General features: G+C 44.1%; 1 protein-coding gene across 2 annotated transcripts in view; it reads right to left on the bottom strand.

Moving 5' to 3' along the window:
* Nebl (nebulette) overlaps positions 1 to 22,260 on the bottom strand; it is a 382,963-nt gene extending 360,703 nt beyond the window's left edge. The window contains exons 1-2 of one of the 2 annotated variants that reach the window (XM_021155397.3): positions 21,949 to 22,260; positions 20,540 to 20,634 (exon numbers count right to left, since the gene is read on the bottom strand). In XM_021155397.3, coding sequence (XP_021011056.1) covers positions 20,540 to 20,634; positions 21,949 to 22,017 — 164 coding nt within the window. In that variant the 5' untranslated portion in view covers positions 22,018 to 22,260. The remainder of the gene's footprint in view (positions 1 to 20,539; positions 20,635 to 21,948) is intronic. The other variant, XM_085835169.1, reaches the window with a different exon arrangement.
* Between the last annotated feature and the right edge of the window lie 655 nt (positions 22,261 to 22,915).

The following is a 22,915-nucleotide window of genomic DNA, read 5'->3' as shown; positions in this document are numbered from 1 at the left end:
GTGCAACATTGGAAGAAAGTATAACCAAAAATATTCCTTGAAATTTAAAATACAGCACAACTTCTAAGCGTAGATGTTAGAGACAACGTACACACATTTCCCTGAGTATCAACATCTCAACATCATAAATGAATCTTCACAGCCAATCTTTAAAAAAAAAGTTCAAACCTAACAGACAGAAAAAAGAAATTCTTTTTCTCAAACTCTTATTCAAAAATCTAAATCTTGTATGAAACTTAAATACTTTGAAATTGCATTCCAATTTGGAAAATATACATGAGAGCTTTTGAAATCTTGAGTACTGTGCATGCCTATAAAAATTTAACACTTCAACTTTAAAATTCACACTCAGATCTCAGATAATCACTACACAGCTACAACTCAGATAACCCTGCCAACTGCAACACTTAAACAAATTACAACAGGAAAAAAAGGTAACACTGGGTCCAATGTTAGAAAGGAAGCCAAGTGTCCAACAGGACAACTTCAGAAAACAGATAGATTGTCACCAGCGCTCTCGCACAGTGAGGACATGGCTAGCTTTCTGAGGTTTTATCTGTTGTTTTGGGGTTCAGGGTTTTGGAGTTTGGGAGAGATTTGAGTTTGGGGGTTGTTTGGTTTTGGTTTGGGAGTTTTGTTTTGTTTTGTGTTTTGTGTTTTGTGTTTTGTTTTGTGTTCTGTGTTCTGTGTTCTGTGTTCTGTGTTCTGTGTTCTGTTTTGTTCTGTTTTGTTCTGTTTTGTTCTGTTTTGTTTTGTTTTGTTTTGTTTTGTGTTTTGTTTTGTTTTGTGTTCTGTGTTCTGTGTTCTGTGTTCTGTGTTCTGTTTTGTTCTGTTTTGTTCTGTTTTGTTCTGTTTTGTTCTGTTTTGTTTTGTTTTGTTTTGACAGGGTCTCACCAATTAACCCACACTGTCCTCACCCCCACCCCAATCCTATCTCAGCCTCCCAAGTGTTGGGATTACAGGTATATGTCACCATTCCCGACTTGAGCAGCTCTTTAGAAACATTCACATCTTAGTTAGTGTTTTAATGCTGTGAAGAGATGCCATGACCACAGCAACTCTTATAAAAGAAAACATTTAATGGGGACTGACTTATACTCTCAGAAGGTTAGTCTGTTATCATGGCAGAAAGCCTTGCAGTGTGTAGGCAAACATGGTCCTGAAGCAACAGGAAGGAAAAACACTTCTTCCAACAGGGCCACACCTCCTAAAAGTGCCACTCCCTGTGGACCCTAGGGCAGCCATTTTTATTCAATTCACCACAATTCATTTTCCTTTTTTTTTTTTCTTCCTTACATTAGTCCCTTTACAGAAGCTAAACCTACCTTGTGATTAAATAAAGGCCAGGGTAGTGGAGCTGGCTCCAGCCTCCCACCTCTGCCACCCCTAGAGACTGCCTAACAACGTCAGGTTAGACTCAGACACCATATTTTGGAACTGAGGTTTTTAGAAAAGTTAAAAATATTCTTCATGCCACAAGTTCTGGCTATTGGAGAGGTAAAAGTAGAAAAGAGCTACAGAAAGTATAAGGAACGATGAGCCTGAAGACCTTCGTTTGGGGAAAGGAGAAATAAAACTCCCCAGTGGAATTTGGCAGAGTAGCTGCGCCCTGTTCTTTACTGGCATGGATGGCTTTCACTTGGCATCTTTCCAGTGTGATTGCAAATGTAACCAAAAAACTGGTACAAGTGTGCTTTTGTACAAACGTACAAAGAGTAACCCACCATAACTAATCCAAGATAGAAACACTAGCAGCATTGGGCGGCTTTGAAAGGCTAAGATCTGATGAGGAGGAAGAAAGGGGTGTGTGTAAAGGATTTGTTTTCAAAGTAAGGGGTGGGGCAGGCTTGAGAGAGGAAAAAAAAAACAGAACACAGTGTTTTCCAAAACCCACATTAACTCAGCTGGTAGATAAGATTTCTGTCTCATGCAGTTCATCTTGGAGAATCGGCTGACAGAGAACCTGCCCACTGAAAACAAACGGGGCAGGCCCACTCGGTATCACAGGATCCACTGAAAGCCCAGGCCACTGACATCACACAAGCAAGTCTGCTTCACTGACTTCATCATGGCTTAATAAAACAGTCAGTTTTAAGGCAGAGAAGCGAGCCGGGAAAGTGTCATAGTAAAATTAATAATTAAACTTTGAAATTGAAATATAAATTGCAAATTGTGGACTATGAAGGTTATAAATCTCCCCACCAGAAGCTTTACGTTGAACGAAGGCCAAGGTCACCATCAGATTTCCTTTCTCCCTTTTAAAACTCAAGAAATAAGAGCTGTGCCATTTTTTATAAAATCCCTGGCTATATTTCTTCTTGCCTTTTTCATTTGAAACTGAAATTCATTTCCTTATAAATGTTTTAATATCATTCTCCTATGAGCAGGAACAATCCATCAGAAAACAGTCTCCTAATTGTTGTGATCATAAAAAGATAAAGAACCATAAGAATATGTTCTAAGGTGTGGTGAGGTTTCGGGGGAGGGGGGCCTCGGCGGGCCCATGCCAAGGCATCCCTTCCCCCTGAGGGACCAGCCACACTATGGTATAGCATAGAAAAGAGTTTATTTAGGGCATGGGGAGGGAAGTTAAGAGAGTAGTAGAGGCAGAGAAAGGCAGAGAGAAGGAGAGAGTAGAGAAGTAGAGGCCAGCCATGACCGCGTGGAGAGAGGGAGGAAGGGAATGGGGAGAGAGGCAAGAGTAAGGGAGCAAGAGACAAGAGAGTAAGAGAACAAGAGAGCAAGGAGTGGGCAAGCAGCCCCTTTTATAGTGGGCCAGGCCTACCTGGCTATTGCCAGGCAACTGTGGGGAGGAGCATACCTGGCCATTGCTGGGTCACTGTAGGGGTGGAGTCCAGACAGAGTACCAACACTAATTGCTTGCTCCTCAAGCTTTATGCAGCAAGGGTAGGTCCTGGGTGGAAGAGAATGTTACACCTGGAAACAAACTTCTCAGAAGAACGTGTGTGTCAGTTGAAGAAGTGGATATTGAGGCTGCCTTAGTTTCTTTCCCAGTTGATGTGACAAAATATTCTGACAAAAGCAACTTAAGGGAGAAAGGGTTTGTTCTGGTTCACAGTTCAAGGCACCCTCCATGACAGCTAGAGGTCAAGACAGCAGGGGCTTGAAGCAATTGGCCACATCAATCCACAATTCAAAACCGAAAGTGAAGAATATCCGCAGGCACTCTCAGCTCACCTTCCTCACCCTACACAGGCCAGCATACTCTACCCAGGCACAGAGCTTCCCACACCAATTAATGTAATTAAGAAAACCCCTCTCAAACCAGCCTAATCTAGACAACTCCTCGCTCAGACTCCCTTTCCAAGTAACTTTATATCCTGCCAAGTTGACTACTGATGTTAACCATCAGAGTAGCCAATTTGTAGTTCAGAGAAAGCCTGTACTTCCATTTTTAAGCTTTATACAAGTGTAATTGATATTTTAAAGAAAAATACAGTGTTCAATGCTTTCTGCAAATTTTGAAGTTCACCGTGTATACATTTTCATACCACCAAACATGAAGCTAGTTTTGCTTTGCTTGACTTTTTCTTGAATGTTCCTGTTATGGACTCAACTGTGTATATCTCCCATCCCTATCCCAAAAGATGTGCTGGAGTACCCCCCTTCCATGCCCCAAAATGTGCTGAACTCTTAACTGTAATATCTCAGAATGTGACTTTATTTAGAGGTTAAGTCCTTACAGAAATAACTGAATATCCAAGCATGATGGCATGTGTCTGGAAACTCAGCACTTTAGGGGATGAAAGTGGGAGGATCCTGTGTTAGAGGTCACTCTTGGTTATATCAAGTTCTAAGCCTGCCTGGGCTGTGTGATACCCTAGCAACAAAGTAGGACATGGGAAGGAGAAAAAGAGAAAAAGAAAAAAAGAGAAAATAAGTAAAAACAAAAAAAAAAAAATGAGGCCATCAGGATAGACCCCAACGCAACAAAGTTGCAATCTTATAAAGGGTGGTAATTAGTACCTAGAAGCACACAGAGAGATAATATGAGAGAGGCAGGAGAACCTGGCCATCTGCAAGACAAGGAAAGAGCCTTGGGAGGACTTCCCACCCATCCCTGAACAGTATCCATTCTTTAAACACAACCAATACTTGTAATGTCTGAAATGGTGAGTTACTATTTCTAGCATAGAAGCATCCGTCTGTGGTTTCCCACCACAGTAAGCCTAACAAAGTAACACAGGCATGTGAGGACTTTGAAGTCTTCCCAAACCACCCATGCACTTAGCCCTGTGAGAATTTTGCCAGGAATTAATGTCACACTTATTAGGCAATGATTTCTACAATCTGTATCTTCTCCTTTCTAAAAGTGAAATGGAAAATTTCCCCATTCCCCAAAGCTCTCTCTTACGACAGCTTCTCAAAATGAATAGGCAATAATAATTATAGCTAACACTTCTGTGGTATCTCCCTGTGTCAGCCATTTAGACAGACTATAGCCAGGATTTCTTCGGGGAACCAGAAGAGGGAGGAAGTATTCTTACTACTATCCACCAAGACTGAACATTCTCATTTTGCAAAATGGTGGCTGGTTCATCACCATTTTACAGGTAGGGGAACAGAGGGATGGAGAGGGAAGGAGCCCAACTTCAACAAGCCCCAAGATTCACAATGCCACACTTTTCGTCCCAGGACCAAAATCTAAAGAAAGTTCCCAGATGCATCTAGACATAGAGAGTCAAACTTATTGCCATATGAATGGCTTCATATTTTCTTCTTTTCCTTCCCATTTTCAAATGCTAGCGTTTATTTTAGGAATAGGGTCTCACACAAGCTGAGCAAGGGCTCTCTCACTTAGCCCTGTTTTAATTCCTTAATGACATTAACACACTTTTAATGTAATTACATGTTTCTTAGTTAAAGACTAACGAATAAATAGGAATTCAAAAAACTCTTCCTTTTGTCTCTCATCGTTATCCCATTTATAACAAAATCCAGGGTGGCTCATGTGTTCCCTCAGGTCTTTCCTCTTCCATCCTGACCATGATGTAAAAGCAAGCCTGATGAACGAGGCCCTACATATCAACCCCAGCACTGAACAAACTCTTTTCTCAGCACATAAGTGCTTTGAGTATTCTTTCACCTTCAGCTGCTCGTTTCCCTAGTGTGACCCCCACATTAGCGGCCCTCGCTCTCAGCCACTCATCTCTCTACTACATTATCAGACTGATCTGATCCGAGAAAGCTACCAGGAGCTCAGTCCAATGTTGCTCTTTGCTTTAACAGGTCTCCCCTTTCTCCCTCTGAAACAATGGACACTTCTTAATGTATTTTCTAAAATCCTCCCCACTTAGTCATGATTTTCATTCCTTCAGTTATAGCATGGATCTTAAGTGCCCCCAAAGGTCTTCAGGTCAAAGGCTTGGTCCCCTGGTTTGGTGCTTTCAGGAGATAGTGGAACCTTTAAAAAGTGGGGCCCTGTGAGGCTCTTGGCTGTGGGGTAAATAAAGAGCTTTGTCCTGGGCTGGTGAGATGGCTCAGTGGGTAAGAGCACCCGACTGCTCTTCCGAAGGTCCAGAGTTCAAATCCCAGCAACCACATGGTGGCTCACAACCATCCGTAATGAGATCTGGCGCCCTCTTCTGGAGTGTCTGAAGACAGCTACAGTGTACTTACATATAATAAATAAATAAATCTAAAAAAAAAAAAAAGAGCTTTGTCCTGTTAAAAACACTCTACTGTGATGGACTGCCTTGTCATTAGATCAAAGGCCACGGGGTCTGTCTGAACATGAGCTGACCTCTCCAATATTATGTCAAAATAAACCTTTTATCTATGGAAGATGACTTATCACAGGTATTTCGCTATAGTACAGAAAAACTGACGAACATACCTTCTTTTGTCTGCTTGGGAAATGTTTATAAAAGGTCAGTTGTGTGCCAACAGTTATAGTAGGGAGAGTTTACATGGCTCCTGGCTGATGTCCACAGAATTTTCAAGCCCAGGCTCGATCAGCAGGGCCTTTCCCTTTCCCATATACTATTGTAAACTCTTCCTGAAGGCTGAGTGTGCTGTGACTGCATATTTTCCCTTTCACTCTTAACTTCAGTGGAATTGAGACCATTTATTTCAAAGTCAGTAAGACCACTACCCTGCCTAGTTTTTAACTCAAAAGCAACTTGAGAACAATTTAATTATAAAACAAAACAGAGGCAGGCGGATTTCCGAGTTCGAGGCCAGCCTGGTCTACAAAGTGAGTTCCAGGACAGCCAGGGCTACACAGAGAAACCCTGTCTCGAAAAACCAAAAAAAAAAAAAAAAAAACAAAACAAAACAAAGCAAGGAACCAACTGGCATTCGGTTTATGCTTGTAGCTGATAGCTGGTCATGGAGAAATGATAAAACGTTTAAAAAAAAAAAAAAAAGCAGGGGTCCCATGTTCAGCGTTTGGCGCATGCGCAGCGCTGTGGCAGAGCCGCTTGTGTTTCACGCCCCTCATCCTGCTCCCACTCCACTGTTTTGCCTTCGGGTTTCTCCTGCACATGGATTCACCTGCTAGACGTTTTGTTTTAGCACATGCAGCGCTTCTGTCAGAATTTCCTTAGCCGGGCCGCAGCCCACGCATGCTGTACTGAGCTTGTGTGTTTCTGCCTCGCCGACAGGAGGGCATGAATATTCCCCAGTTGATCTCCTCTGAGCATCACTTGATCCCTCCTCCATTTAGGTGGCTCTTTTATGTGACCACCTGTCATCTCCCACTGCAGAATTAATTTTTAAATCCTCTGCCACAATGTCTCCCAACACGCCAAGATATGAGACAGACAGAGGGGGGGGGGGGGAGGGGAACAGGGAGGGAAGGAAAGAGAGAGGGAGGGAGGAAGGAAGGGAGGGAGAGACTGTTGTCAAATACAAAATTATTTAATCCCACCCAGAATAAATAAATGTGCTTTTTACAATTTTTCTTGGGTTTTTTGTTTGTTTGTTTGTTTGTTTGTTTGTTTTCGGAGACAGAGTTTCATCCAGGCTGGCCCCAAATATAGCCAAGGCTGACCTTGAACTCCTGATCCTTCTGCCCCTACCTCTCTAATGCTGGGGTGAGAGGCATGTGCTACCACGCTCAGATTATGTAGTGCTAAGGATGTAGCCTGGACTCTCAGGAATGCTAGGCAAACACTTTACCAGCAGCGTTGCATCCCCAGCCTGCCTCCTCCTCCTTTTGGATAATAGGCACGTACCACCATTGTCGGCTGGAATCAGTATACTTTTCAAGTGCCCAAACGCGTTTACTCCTCATCGGCTGTGTCATTGCTGTTTGGAGGAAGAAAAAAACATCTGCCAGGTGGCCATTTAGTAGAACACTTCCAGGACACAGACCACTCAACCTCCAGGTGCTCAGAACATAAGAGGCACACAAATAAACCAGCTCTAGACTCCCAGGCAATTAAACCCAGTGTTACATAAGAACCATTTAAAGAGAGAGAGAGAGAGCACAGAGGCAAACCCTCTAAACTAGGATCCTTCTTTAGCAGCCTTGGAGGAAGAACTGTGCTAATACGGGTATTTCTATTCCCGACAGGAATAACCCTTAATTATTATGTGCCTAAAGCATCTACAAATTTTAAATAGAATTTCACGTAATGTTAAGAAAATGGGAGAGCTGCGTCACTAGCAACAGGAAAAGCCTTAAACAGAGTCAAAGAGAGAGAATCGGAGAGATGGGGGTTAAGGGAGCACACATTCCATTAAGTTGTCTATAAAGTTCTGGAAATGGAAAAGACAGAAAATTACAAAAGAAAATAAAATTGTTCCATGAAAGAATAGAGGAGATTGGAGATGGTTCCATTAGTGGAGAGCTTGGGAGTCAACCCCAGAACTCACATTAAAACCAAGAAGTGAGCAGCACATTTGTAAGCTGAGCACAGGAGGCAGAGACAGGCCAATCTCTGGGACCCACCAGCTCAGCAACCTAACCTGTGCGGCTAGTAGGAGGCCCTACCTCAAGGCATGATGCGATGCATCTCAGGAACAAATGAAACAGCACACTCGAACACATAGATCCTTCATTCATGAGTGAATGAATTCATTAATCCTTAAGTATATTAAGCTTGAGGGGAAAACATATTTCCAAGGACATATGTGTGATATGCAAATGAATGTGTATACAGCCTTTTACCCAACATTCATTGTTACAGTCGCTGTTAATTGTCCATTTGACAGAATTTAGAATCTTACCATAGACAGGCTTCTGGATATACCATGGAGGGCTAACTTGATTACATTAACTGAGGTGGAATCACCTGCCCACTGGCGGTGGCGCCATTCCCTAGCCAGACTCCTGGGCTGTATAACTGAAAAGCAGCACATGTTCATTGTTCTGTTTGCTGACTGTGGATGTGATGTGACCAGGTGTTTCAACTTCCTGCCATCTTAATTTCTTCACCATTATGGACTGTATGTACCCTTGAGCTGTGAGCCAAAATGAACACTTTCTTCATAATGTTCTGTTTGACAGAGTATTTTATCACTGCAACAGGGAGGAAAGGACACATAGGATTTGCTTCTAAGAGTTTGGAAAACAGTCATATAAAAAAGTAATTTTCATAAGCTACTTTTTAAATTTTTTTTTTTTTGTCAGCCACTGTTCAAGTGCACATCAGTGATGAACAATCAAGCTATAAATGTCAGCATTTCACCTCATCGAAACTGCTGGTTACTGATCAAGTACATTATCAGTCCAAGCATGGCCAGTTCTGGCAAGAATTGCCACATGGATTCTTATGGGCAGAAACATCTGCATTCTCACTGAGTCAATTGTTGGCTAGAAGGGCCTGCAATAAACCTGAGCTATATTGCTCAGAGAGCCAAAAGGCTCACTGTGTCCCTGACAAAGCTGGCTGGACACTCTTCTCTATTATATGCCATGTAAACACACAGCAGATGTCTGAACATACAGAAGCAATCAGAAACATCCGTACCCTCAAGAACGCTTATAGAAAAGATTTGTTTATAAGGCCAAATCTACAGAGTTCCTGAGAGTCTCTAGGTCCTGAGGTGACTAGGTCCTCATACAAAGGCAGCAAACTCTCTCTGTGTGGTGTGTGTGTGTGTGTGTGTGTGTGTGTGTGTGTGTTTCCTAACTTCTGTTAAGTGACGAAATGCAGATAACAGTCTTCATGCTGTAATGAGATAGAAAGGTTTGTGATGGGAACAAAGGTCACATTGATGAAGGCAGGTGGAGCACAGCTATTGTGGAGAGAGGAATTTAACTGGCCTTTGTCTCTAGTTTCTGACAGGCATACTCTAAATACTTGGACTTTCCCAGGAACTGGAGTGCCTCTGTCCTTCATGAGTCCCATGCACCAAACTAAACTGTTTGCTGTCAAGACTACTCAAAGTGGGGCTTGCTATTCCAAAAGACCATGTAATTCATTTGGGCTTTAAGTAGGGTTATGTCAGACTGACCTCCTCCAGATAGTGGAGGGGATTAGAGACCAAACAATAACGTGTCAAATGACTCTATTAGTTGTACCAAAGTAATGAAGCTCCAGTAAATACTCTGGATATGAGAACCTGGTGGGGAGTCGTGGCTGCTGAGCACATTAGTGTGTTGGGGGAGTAACAGAATCTAGTGCCACAGAGAAAAGGCACTGCATTACCGTGTCCAGGAGTCTCCCATATTCTGATTTTTGTATTCGGGGGATTTTGAGTGGTGGGGGCTTTCTCCCTTTTGTTGTGTTTATGTTCATGTGTGTACAAGTATACACACCCGTGCCCAGGTGTACAGCAGCCAGAGGAGAATGCTGGGTTGCTCACCTGTCACTCTGCTTGTTTCTGCGTTCTCTCACTGAACCCAGAGCTCACCATTTTTTGTCTAGGCTACCTGGCCAGCAAACTCCAGTAATCCTCCTCCAACCTCCGTCTCTGCTCCCCTCAGGCACAGATATGTGTCTTTTGCTTGGTGCTGGGATCTGAACTCAAGTGCTTGTGCTTATGAAGCAAACACTTACCCAGCGAGACGCAGCCCCCACCCCTTGGTTTGTGTCTTTGATGATAAAATAATTTTTTCTAATTAATTTATTGAAGACTTCATTTCAATGTACTTTTATCATGCCTCCCCCAGATCCTTGGTGAGTTCTATGAGTCATCTAAACTAGTTATAATATCTGAAAGAGTTGATGTCACTCTGAAATTTCCAGCCAGTTGGTCAGAAATGCAAGTAGCAGAGCACTCCTTAACTGTGGCTGGAATCTCAAGTAGCCACCCTTCTTGATGGGGACTATGCCCTCCCTTGTGGGGTGATGTCAATCCAGCACTACTTTGTAATATTGCAACATTCACAGTCAACAGACTCGCCAGAAATGGTCCTTAAAAACACAAGCCTCCTGCCCTTACCTTGTCTTCCATTGGCCCCAAGCCCACCTCTAAGCCCAGGCAGAGAGTCTTCAGGTTCCAATCTCACCCAACACTCAAATGGGGAACCAAAGCAACTGTGCTTCAAAATGAGTCTTACGATGTGTGATAAAGCCAGGTGTGGTGGCGCACGTCTTTAAGCCAGCGCTTGGGAGGCAGAGGCAGTTGAATCTCTATGAGTTCGAGGCCAGCCTGGTCTACAAATAGAGTTCCAGGACAGCTCCCTAACTACACAGAGAAACCCTATTTTGAAAAATTAAAAATTAAAAAAGAAAATAGAATAAATAAATAATGTGATAAACAGTGGTATTAAAACTACAGTGATGCTGGAGAAATGGCAAGATGGGAGGCAGAAACAGGAGAATCTCCAGAGACTCATGGACCAACTAGACTTACACATACAGCAATGCACAACAAAAGACGCCACATCAAATAAGAAGGACACACTCAAGGCTGTGTCCTCCAACCTCCATGTCCATACTATAGTATACACTCAGACATACACGTGAGCAGAGGAATGCACACAGCCAAAGACTAACAAAAGCTACGATGAATGCACACAGGAAAAGTCTAATAGTTGGCTAACATATTTAGTGTATTTTGCAAAGGTAGTCAGAGCTTTGAAGATAAAAGTGACTCATAAACAGAGTCATACCATGAGCAAGAACAAATACATTTTTAATAAATTATGATAAGAGTCTCTACTCTTCCCTTACTGCTTACTTGTGTTCTCAAAATTTTGCTAAGCTCATTTATAATGCTAATCAATTCTTACTCCTAAGAGACAGTCTATAATTATACCTGTTCTGCAGGTGAAATCACTGAGACTTTGGCTAACTCAATAAAGGCCTCAGAGCCAGCAGTCCAGTGTGGCTAGAAGGAAGGGGTGCTGAAATAAGAAGAGAAGAGAGATGATTGTGAACATCTTCAGAAATCCAACCTGCTCTTTTCTGTAGGCAATAGAGTACAACCAGATGTGTCCATACACACAGTGTTATGGCCAGAATCACATACAGAAAGCTAAGTGAGAGCCTGCAGAAAATTTCAAAGGACAAGTTAGGCAGCATCAGTCAAGTCACTGGGAAATCGTGGTCAGAAAGGCTGAACCCGGAAAGGACTTAGGGTGAATATGTGGAGAAAGAGAGACAAGAAGAGAGGATGGGGTGCATAACGTTTAAGAACCTGGAGAGATTGCGGGTGAGCAGCCTTGAAAGATGACATAAGTGATCCAAAGTATCAAACCATCAAGAATACATCCCTAGAGGATGGAGAAGTAGAGGTTAGCAGCCATACTGCTCTTGTAAAGGATCCTAGTTCCGCTTCTAGCACCGAGGTCCTGTGGCTCACCACCATTTGAAACTCCAGCTCCAAGGGACCCAACTCCCTTTTCTGGCCTCTGCAGGGAACTGCACTCACCTGTACATAGCCATTCTTAAACCTACACATGCAACACAAAATTACAAGTAACCCTCTTTTTAAATACTTGTGAGTAAAGCTGGCCTTCTCTTTCTAGAAAAGAATTTATCTGTTATTTTTAGTTATGGTTATTGTGGGTGTGTATGTATGTGAGGAGACCAGAAGAGAGCACTGGATCCGCTGGAGGGGACGGTTTCCAATGGGAGCAGGCCTTCTCTGTTGATGTGTGTATTGACTGAAGGCAACTGCCCTTGTGCCTTGCCTGAATTTGGGAGAAGTCATCTCTTCATCAGCTTAGACCATGAAGTCGTATTTAAAGACCGTATTCAGTATTAGCATCCCTGTGCCATTCAGATCTGTAAGCCCCTGGCTGAGTACCACCACTCCCGATCCAAGCTCTCTGTGTTGGTTTGCATCTGCCTTTGATGAATAATGAGCATCAAGGGAGCTAATCAAGGATTCTTGTCTCAGATCTTTTTAAACCACTGAGCTGAAGCAGGCACGCAACAGACCACCGGTATCGTTCTGAATCCATGTGATTTAGGGATGCATACATTGAACTGGCTGCCTTCTAGCCCCTCCTAGAAAGAATTCAGTGGGAATGAGCCAAGAGATTATAGCAAGGTAAACAGAAGCTAAACACTGCAAGGCCTCTCCTTCCAGGGCTCCATTAAGAAAACGCAAAGCTAAATACAAATAAAATTAACATTGGATTCCTAATTCCACAATAAACAATCATAGACACTTAAGCCTGTTCTTCTCACAATTTCCTGCCTCCACAGCTATGTCAGTACCTCTATCCAGGCTCAATCAGAGGGCTGAAGAACCATTTGGTCCACAAGAGGAGCTCTGCTGGGTTCCAGCAGCAAATCTGAGCACAGAAGAATCAATAATAATCCTTTTTACTCAGGCTTTGAACTGTGCTGGGCACTCAGCTCATAAATATTATTCAAGATCCCACTTCTAGTGCTAAAAGCCCAGATCAGCTGGTCACAGGACAGCAGAAACAGAAAGAAAACAAAACTCAACCCCTTCCTTAGAAACTGCAAGGGGCTCAGTGCTCTGGAGGACAGGGCACTGTGCACAACAATGTCTGCATCTTTCTCACTTCCTGACTTTCTCGGGAATCACTTCGTAAAACATTCATCTGAGAATGTTCAAGGAAGACATACAACAACGTGCCCTTACACCAACCTCGACACATAATCAATAAGCCTTTAAGCACACACATCTATATCTTCGGTCGCCCTTCATTTCTCCAGGACTCAGAAGGTATTTCCTGTTCTTCATCTTAGAATTTTTGCTAATCTCACATCATTCCATAACAGGAGACAGAGGGGGCACATCAAAGACACCTTTTGGAGATATTTTCAAATGGGCAGGAATTCCATGTTTGGTTTCTAAACCCTCTACCATGAGTCAGAGTTTGTCAGTGGCTAAATAGAAGGCCTGAGAATCAGAGCATTTCACATATGTTCTAGAACATTTTATGTGATAGAAAAGTGTCCCCTTTTAATCACCAAGAGGAAGAAAAGGAAGGAGGGGGCACAAAAGGAGATGAGGAGAGAAAATATGACACCCATAAATATAAATGTTTATGTCAAGGAATAAAGACACTCTTTCCCCTGGCATATGCAACGTCAAGGCAGGCTGGCATGCTCTAATTGGTGCTCAACAGAACTCCAGCATGACACAATGCCTCTCCATCGAAGTTGTCACTTTTAAGACTGTGACATTTTCTCCAGTCTCTGAGAAATATTAGGCTATATCACCAACATCACATGGGTACTTACTAGGTTTCATTTGATGTACTGAAGCTTACAAATATCCCCTACCCACTTAATCTCTGTAAGGTTCCTGTTGAGAAAACATCTCCTGCTTTACAAAATACAATAAGACTTAGAAGAAAATATGCAAACACAGAGAAGGAATGCTTTCAGGAAGGTGACCTGGTTATACCGAATCTTTCAGCAACAGCACTGAATCCCATCATTCAAGACTGGGGTTCACAAGCCTCGCCCATCAGTCAGGACATTCCCCCCTTTGCTACTCAGATTGAGATAAACGACCTTTTAGGCTCCCCAAAGCCGATCTGACATCTAGCTTCTTCTAGATTGTCCAACTTCTGCTTGCCTTCCTAGGAGAAACTAGCTGGGTCCATGCTGAGTGAGGATTAAGTACGGAGTGCACACTCTGAGATGTAAGCATGATCACAGTCCCCAAGAGAGGCTTCATTTTGACTGAGCATCATCTAAGTGACAGGCTCAGGTGACAATCAGGTAAGCAAGAAAGAACACTCCGCTCCCTGAGTGGACGCAGACAGGGAAACACACGGTTCCCACACAGTGTAGTATGTCTGTGCCACAGCTGATCTAAGGGCTGAGGGTGCAGGGTCAGCCCCCAGGAAAAGTGTGGGCCTGGCAGGAAGGGAGATCGTGAAAGCAAGGGCAGCTAACATCCATTATGGGAGCACTTCCAGTCCATTAACAATCATTTCTCACCAGATCCACGGCAGCTCTCAGTGCTCCCTGGTGTTCAAGGCATAGCTATGAAGTAGCCTGTCTCAAACTTTTAGTACTCAAGTGTATGTTCATGGTTTCTCTGTGTTTGTTAATTCTTGTCTTTCTTCCTTCCTACTGTGTGACAAACTGGTGAGGGGCTAGTGATGTGACTCAGTGTTTGCCTAGCATATGAGGCCTCAAGTTTGATTCCCAGCACTACACACACACACACACACACACACACACACCAGAACAAGGGCCACTAGAGAGTGGACCTTGAGAGCTACACCCATTTGCTTTCTTGATCTGCTTCTGGTCTGCCACCACCATGTGGCTGTCCACAAGCTCCCCAGTGTGATGAACTGCCATCTCCTCTGGGACTTCGAGCCAAAATAAACCTCCCCTCTCTGAAGTTGCTACATTCAGGCATTTGGTCCCACAGTTACAAAAGTAAACAATATGTACTATGACCAATCTTATCTCACAAAGGAAGAACAAACAATCCAAAGACAAAATGGTGTCGAGATCAAAAATCATGCTCAAAAGTGTCAATGACAGGCTGCAGCTCAGGAGACCTGCTTCAGTGACCACGTTCACTTAAGAGCAGGAAACTCACAAATCCCCTTGAAAGAATCTGAGGCCACGGAGGGTTATAGGACCAAATTTGGAAGGCACACACAAAGATAAGAGAAACAGAAGGTGGAGTGGGCGTGGAGCTCAGGTCTACGTTTCATTCCTTTTCCTTCCCTGTCCTCTGATAACCTCAGAAAGACTATGTTAGTTACCACAGAGAAATGGTAAGTGAGAGCCAGAGGCACGGTGGCCTAGATAAGCACCCTCAAGACAGGCTGGCAGAAGCGCACTGACCATTCTGGGTGGCTCTTAATGAGCAGCACCCAGCTCAGCATCTTCCAGGCTAGAGATAGCCAATGAATATTCACTGGAAGAATTGCTAATGCAGCCAGAGAGAGAGAGCACAAATGCAATACACAGCTCCTGCTGTTTCATTTTCAAAAGTCTAACAAAATCGTGCTAAGTGAGACTCTTTGGTGAAAGAGAATCTTATTTGAAAGGGTGACTAAACATAATTAGTGCGAATGAATATCTGTATGTTTGGGATTTTTTGCTGGGTTTTTTTCCCATAATTAAAGATACATTTGACACAGTAGGTACAAATGTTCCCCCAACCCACCCCTAAAATCTACAGAAGGAATGATTTAGGAAAATTACTGTCAAGGTCATAATAAAATGGTCCCTCCCCAGTCCTATGATAATGGAACATTTGGTGGCAGCATATTAAAGGACAGTCATTGATATTGCTACTTCTAAGCAATAATGTCTTCTCAGAAAATTCTGAGAACCGATGTATTTTTGTTACAAACACATAATAAATGCAAATGTGACTTTCACACACAATAAATTAAATAATTTGACAAATGGCCTTGGGGTTTATATTCTTTGTGTGGCATGTGGGGTATCAAAGTGTTTGTAGTTTAGCTTGGCATATAATTCACACATAAATACAAGCTGTGCTTTTTTGTCTAATCATCTCGTGTGTTATTTATTTCCCCAGCACCTCTAAGCAGTAAGAATGCCGCTCAGTCCTCTCTGCTTTGCAAGTTCTAAGATGCAGAAAATTCTGAATGTGCTAAACAAGAAGCCACTGTCGGCTAGTGAAGTATAAAGGCTTATGAAAACATGGCACGTACTCAAGTAGACCAGTTTGTTTTTAAATATTTTAATAGTGTTCACTGCTGTTAGGAACTAAATGTGCATTGTATTCAATCTCATTCCGAGGATACACTCTATTATGATCATCCTATCACAGAGATCAGAATGTAAATACCATGTAAATTACATTTTATACATGTCCTCCTCTGCACGAAGGCAAACAGAATACTTATATCTTCTCTAAACACGTGAGAATATAAACAGGCAATGCATCTAAACCCAAGAAGTATTCACTGCCTTGTTCCATTAAACAAAGATGCCCTCAGGTATCAATTACAAAGAGAGTGCCTGTGCTTACACTTCCACAGTTTTAAGCACAACGTTAATATTTATTTCAAAGGGTCTCAAGTTAATTACATATTATACGGTCTAAAAGAAAATACTACAGAAGTACTCTGCCTGAAACCTCTCTTAAGACGCCATCTAAGCCAAGAGAACTGGTAGCAGAAACTGAATGCCTGACACTGAACTTGTAGTAACCAGGAAAAGTTGGTATCTTCCTAACAACTAAATATAAACTATGTACCTTGATCAGATTCTAAAATAAAACATGCACGGATTTGCACATACACCTGCACACAAACAGATGAAAAAGACAATCTGGGGCAATAAAAGAAACATAGGTTAAACATGGACCATATGTATATGCATATGCATATTATGTTTTTTTATTTTCTTACACATGAAAATAGTTCTGTGATTCTTGAAGAAAATATCTTCTTAGTGCATGATATCATGTTTAGGGATGACATATGACAACATATGAAACTGGCCAATAGCTTTTTAAAGTGTATAGAATTAGATGTGTGAGCAAAGTGTGAAGTAAAATTGGCAAAAGGTTAATAAAAGTTAGCTCCAGGTGAGAAGCACACACATAGCCAATGTAAGAATCTGCCCTTCTTACCTGTGATGGCCATATCTGCAGGTTCATCCAGTTCCAGATGAAAGCTCCTGGAAATATCTATCTACACAAAACATGTGCAGGGCTTTCTCCTGTCATCATTACCTAAGCAAAGCATCATGAGGACCTTCACATGGCATTTACATTGTGCTTATATAAGTAATCTTGAGGTGACATAGTATGGAGGAGGACACGTACAGGTCCTATGCAAACACTACATCATTTTCTCTAAGGGTCTTGAGAATCTACCAATATTGCTATGGAGATGGGGGAGGAGTTGCTAGAACCAACAGGCCTCAGATACGAAGGAGTGACTGTATTCTTCTTTGAAGATTCTCAGATTTAAAAACGACATTTGAGCATATGTGTGTTTCAGCTACTGAACCCAACTAGGTACAGATAAAATGTAGCTTTCCATGGACAGACAGAAAATGTTTCATTTTTCTTGGAGCTTAATTCATTAGAGAATCCATTTTCCACCACTGACCCAGAGAAATTATGGCTGCCCTTCTGTCAGAGACTACAGGGAACAGATGATTGACAAGCACCACGTGAATTAGAGCAGATGTGTATGATCCCTAGAGGGCAATCCACATGGACCAGATCACATGCTAACACATGCCCTTAGAAATATAGGGGGTGAGAACAGTGAATAATTCTGAGCCTGGAAGCATCATGGTGAGCAGTACATTCAACCCACGAAGCCTTATTTTCTGAAGAAAGTGTGCTGACACAAGATGTGTACTTGAGCTAAATTAGACAAATACAAAACATCAGCTCTCTCATTCACCCAAGAAAAGGACTCCTGCCTTCACTTTATCTGTTCAATAAAGTGAACTGCCAGGTTCAATATTAAGGAAAAGAGCCAGGTGGTACTCTAAAATTTCTAGTTCAAATTACTGGTAAAACACTAGAAACATCAGTAAGAGAAATCTATAAATACTTCATTTAGAGATATCTAAAATTATTAAAAACTAATACTCAAGCTTGTGAATCTATACAGTAGGGTAATTCCTACTGATGAAGTTCTTCTGTTTGAGGGTCCAAATCCCCGTGCTTCTGGGTTAGTCCGCTCTTAAGTCCGAGTTCAAACCAGCCCTTCCCAACTTGTTCAAATCTTGCAGCAAACTCTGGTACTCTCTGGTCCTCGTTCACTAAGTTGAGCTGAGTTCAGCAGAAAGCTGAATTTCTGAGCTGACCCAGAACAATCAATGACTTCACTTGCTTTTTATTTTTTTTTTCCTTTTAGTGTGTGTGTGTTTGTGTGTGTGTGTTCATGTGTGTGTTTCTGTGTGTGTTCATGTGCGTGTGGGTATGTGAGCACGCATATGAAGGCCAGAGGCCAACCACAGGTATCATTCCTCAACAGTTGTCTATGCTGTTTGTGAGAGGGGAGTCTCTTATTAGCCTGGAGCTCATCAAGTACGCTATACCAGCGAGCCAGCAAGCCCTGGGACCCACATGACTCCTCCTCCCCAATGCTGAAATCACAAGGGCAGACCACCATGCCTTTTTTTCCCCATGGTTTCTGGGGAGAGAACTCAGATCCTCAAGATTGGGTACAAGTCACACACCAAGTAAACCACCTAACTCCCGGTTTCCTTTCTTCTTTTTCTTTTTCCTTTACTTTTCCTTCCTTTCTCATTCAATATCTCCATCTCTGTTGCAATTGTAGTTTTCTCTCCTCTTTTTTTCTCTTTTGCTTTCCCTCTAGGGCCATCTGGGGAACCCAGAAGACCTTGTTATGCACTGGGTGACGCTCCAGGTGCCAGAGCTGTTCAGGATCCTTCCTGATACTGAATGGCCCATAAAGCTGGGCCCATTAGGCCACAAGCTACTTTCCTTTACCTAAAGAATAATTATCTTGTTTATGAGTTGTCAGTCCCTTCTCTTCTTGCTGCACCTGCCTTTGATCTAGAACCAATTGTTTATTCTTTTTAAGGAAGAAGAAGACCAAAGAAAGTCTCATTTTTGCTTTGGATTTTTTTTTTTTTTTAGTAAGGTATATATGGTCTGGGAATGTTGAGAACAGATTTGAGGAATATCTGTGTGCTATAGATATCCACAGAAACCCTGAGTTCTCTTCAGTCCTCAGAATTCTAACTAAGTTCCTGGAAAGCTGCTGTATACCTGGGAACACTAGACTAGACCCAAAAGAAACTCAAGAGAAAAAAAAAAAAGCTGTAATTCTTTACCATGCTGTATGTGTGTAGCTGCAGGAATGTGCGAGAAACTTATGAGCATGCTCAAAGAGACTAGAGGAGGTACCACTTGTCAGTCCCCATCTCCTTCCCTTGACACACAGTCTCTCATGGAACCTGCCTAGGTTAAGGGCCAGCATGTTCCATTGGTCCCCCAGTCTCTACTCCCCACAATGCTGAGGTTACAGGCACTGATGCTTATGCCACAAGCCCTCTTTTCCACCAAGCCACCTTCCCAGCCCCCAGATATTTTTAAAGTTCTGTACCAGAGGTCTGAGCACATTGTTTATCAAGCACCTGCTGACTATGATATACTCCCTGTGCAGGATGAAGACAGACAGGCCCTCAGTCTCCCAGAGGCCTGTGCAGCTGCTTCAGACACTTGGGAGGAGGAAGTTCTGCCCAATATGGCAGCTAAAAGGTTAGTGTCTGTCTGGAGGTCTCTGGGTCACCTCTAGGCCTGGTCATGACCACAGGGGAACTGGGAAGAGAAAGATCAACAATCAGGACTAAATGACCATTGTGTGACCCAAGGAATGATCAGGGGAATGAAGAAACACAGACCCCAAGGTAATAACAGAGGCCTTGGCAGTTCAGTCCAGTGTGGAGCCACTCACAGCCTCTGGAAGTGATCTAAGCCCTACCCTGAAGCTTAGCTCCCCCAAGCTTTGGTTTCATATCTGTTACGGAAGGGGGTAATAAAAGTGACCCTCATTACTTAAATTGATAAAGATTAAGTAATTCCACATACATAAAGTACTCTTAACATGACCTGACTCATGGTAAATGCTATATCAAAGCTAGCTAATATTGCCTAGAACGTGCCCTCCAGGAAGCCCGTCAAAGAGACACCGGTGCTTCGTTTCCCTGGAAGTAGGCTGTCTACTACAGGAGACCTGTGACTACAGATCCAATACTAATGGGGTAGAATCATGATTCTTATCACACCCTGTATAAACCCCAGGATATCCAGGATGATGGTCTCAGTGAACACCAAGCAAATGAGGCTCCTAGCAACAAGGTTCAGATATAAAATTGCAAGATAGCAACATCCTATGATTTCAGCGGAAATTGGCATGTGATTAAAATGGAAATCTATCTGACATGCATGTCAGAGCCCACACATTTTCAGTGGGTAAATTCTGCAGCTTCTAATAATTGTCCCTAAGTCTGCAATGCTGTGAGCCTCAAAAGCTAACCTGGTGGAGAAGTCACACGAATTACCCTACACACTGGCAAGACAGAAATACAGTGATCTTCAACGTAGTAAATGACCATGGAGTCTGTGGCATAAACAGGTAATTGGCCACCTGCATGCCTGGGTGGCACAGTGAGTCAGTTCTTCAGAAGAGGCATGTCTACGAACTTAAGCGCTCATGCTGGGCCACGCCTGGTAGCACACTGGCAGGACTTACGCATTGCAATAGGGCTTCTTTTCATAGCCTTTGTAGTTGTTCATGTTGAGAGCCATCTTGCAGACCTCGCAGTGGAAACATCCTTTATGCCAATACTGAGAAGGAAAGAAAAACAAAAACAAATATTAACATTTCATTGCAATACCAGTTCTGGACAGACCGGGCAGAGTAGACAGTCCATTTGATAATGCTACCAGGCATGACTGCAGGTAGTAGCACGAGTTTGTCTATTTTTGATTCAGTAAAGAAATCAGACGACCATTAAAGTTGAGTTTTACATTAATCCCACCACTATAGACTTACAATGGAAGAAATGTCAAGGATCTATGAATATCATAGCCAAAAAGGAACCCTGAGCTCAGTTAATGGAAAAATGGAGCTGGTGGCGTGGCTTTAAATGAAAAGGGTTCTCTTTCCAAATGTTGTTTGTAGGATTTACACACACGTGTGTCCACCGGAAGTCAGACAACTCCAGTAGCAGGGGTGAACTATATAAGTACCCTAGTCCCCATCCCCACAGCTTCCTCTAAATTGCTGAATGTCGTCCCTGTCTGGGATGAAGGCTTACTCTACAGTGGCATTTGTAAAACCAAACGCAAATTTCACTGAGACCGCCTACGGCTGGTTTCAATTGTCAGTCACCCGGGATCACTGTGGCTCTGTCTCCCAGGCTGTTCAACTCTATCCACACCCAGGAAGGGCAAAGCTGCAGCGACCCAGCTAAAGCCACTTCCTCTGGAATTTACCCTGGTGGAACATGAGCCCACCGGTGGGTCAGCTAGCTACAGCGGACTGGGTCTCTCCTAGAGGTTTTATTCTTAGCACTGCGGCAGCGGCCACCCTACAACACATTAATTGCTATGCTCCTTTTCCTGAAGCCTCTGTTTCCAGAACTTCTGGGGACTGGGTGAAGGTGTCAAGCAAGGTCCGTGCAGTGGGGAGGGACGGACAGACTGGACGGGGGAGGGGGCGCGGCTTGTCAAACTGCACCCCACACACACACACCCCGTTCCCAGCCTGGCTTCTGGGTGACTCAGCCGGCTGCTGCTGGGTGCTCAGCCTAGCTCCTGTGTTCTCAGCCTGGCCCCTGGGTGGCTCAGCCTAGCTATTAGGTTCCCATCCTGGCTCCTCGGTGCCGGGGCTGCCATGCGTCCTTCAAGGAAGCTGTGTGGATGTCGCTCACCCTACACCCAGGACAAAAACATTTCCCAGTTCCCAAACCCTTATCATCCAATCGTGGAGATCTCAGACACAACGGCTGGGATCTTCCTTCGAGCATCCTCTCCCTGTGACAAGACCCACGAAACATACCAACCCACTCATCTTTCCAACCCAGGTGCCAAAACTTCTTGGAACAGGTGCAGCGGGAGCCCGGCAGGTCCGGGCTGGCCAGGCGCCCCCTTGCTCACCTTATCTAGACAGTTGACTTTCTCTGTGGGATACACCACTTTTCCGCAGCGGGCGCACTGGGGATTCATTGTCGCGGTTCCCGCGGGCGGTGGCTGTTGCTGCAGCGGGGACTAGGGGCTCCGAGGAGCCGCTGTGACATCCCCCGAAGAGCCCCGCGCCACTTCGGGGCAGGGAGAAGGGCTTCAGGCGCTGTCAAACTGGCCTGGAGAGGTGCAAGGGGGCAGGCCTTACTCGGCGACGCTGGCACTAGGCTGTGCGCCGCTGGCTCTGCGTCGCTAGCGCTCCAGGTACCGGTGACTCACAAGCACTCGCGCCCGCCCCTTGCGCTCGCTCACTCGCTCCCCCGCCGCCGCCGCCGCCGTCGCCGCGCAGGCCAAACCCACCAGCGCGCGCCTACCCAAAGGGCAGAGAACCAGCCTGTCTGGCACCAAGGGACAGAGGACGGCGCGGGGGGAGGGAAGACTAGGGACCCGGAGAATTCCACACGCAGCCACCCATGAGGCCTATGGAGCCGACACCCACGGCCACAGCGGTCCCGGGCTCCCAGGTGGGCGTCAGCGACAAAGAGAGCCAGGCGGAGAAGGTCAGAACTGGGGTGACTCGGGAAAAGCTCAAACCCGCACACTTCCAGGCCCCTTCCTCTCTCCCCTCCTCTCACTCCAGGGTGATGTCCCTGACACCCAGAGGTCGGTCAAGGATGTGCCTAAGCTCCTCCTACGTCTCAAGGGACCAGCTCTGTCTGCAGGGTAGCGCACAGCACACTGGTCAAGATTGCGAAGAGCCTTTCTGTGCCTTGAACAAAAGACGCTTGACCTGGAACTGGGAGATTCACGGGAACCGATAGACTCAAGTCCCCCATACACCCCTTTGGGCCACCTAGCTCCAACCACTACCCGGCAGAGAAAATGAGTAGCGAGCCTGCCTGAATTCCTGGATAAGGAAGCTTTCTTGGTGCCCCCTAGTCGC

The sequence above is a fragment of the Mus caroli genome, unplaced genomic scaffold (assembly GCF_978045245.1).
Source record: "Mus caroli unplaced genomic scaffold, Mus_caroli_1 scaffold_2, whole genome shotgun sequence".
Classification (NCBI taxonomy): Eukaryota; Metazoa; Chordata; class Mammalia; order Rodentia; family Muridae; genus Mus; species Mus caroli.
Note: the sequence above shows the minus strand (reverse complement) of the source record. Positions and strands in the feature narration are given on the sequence as shown.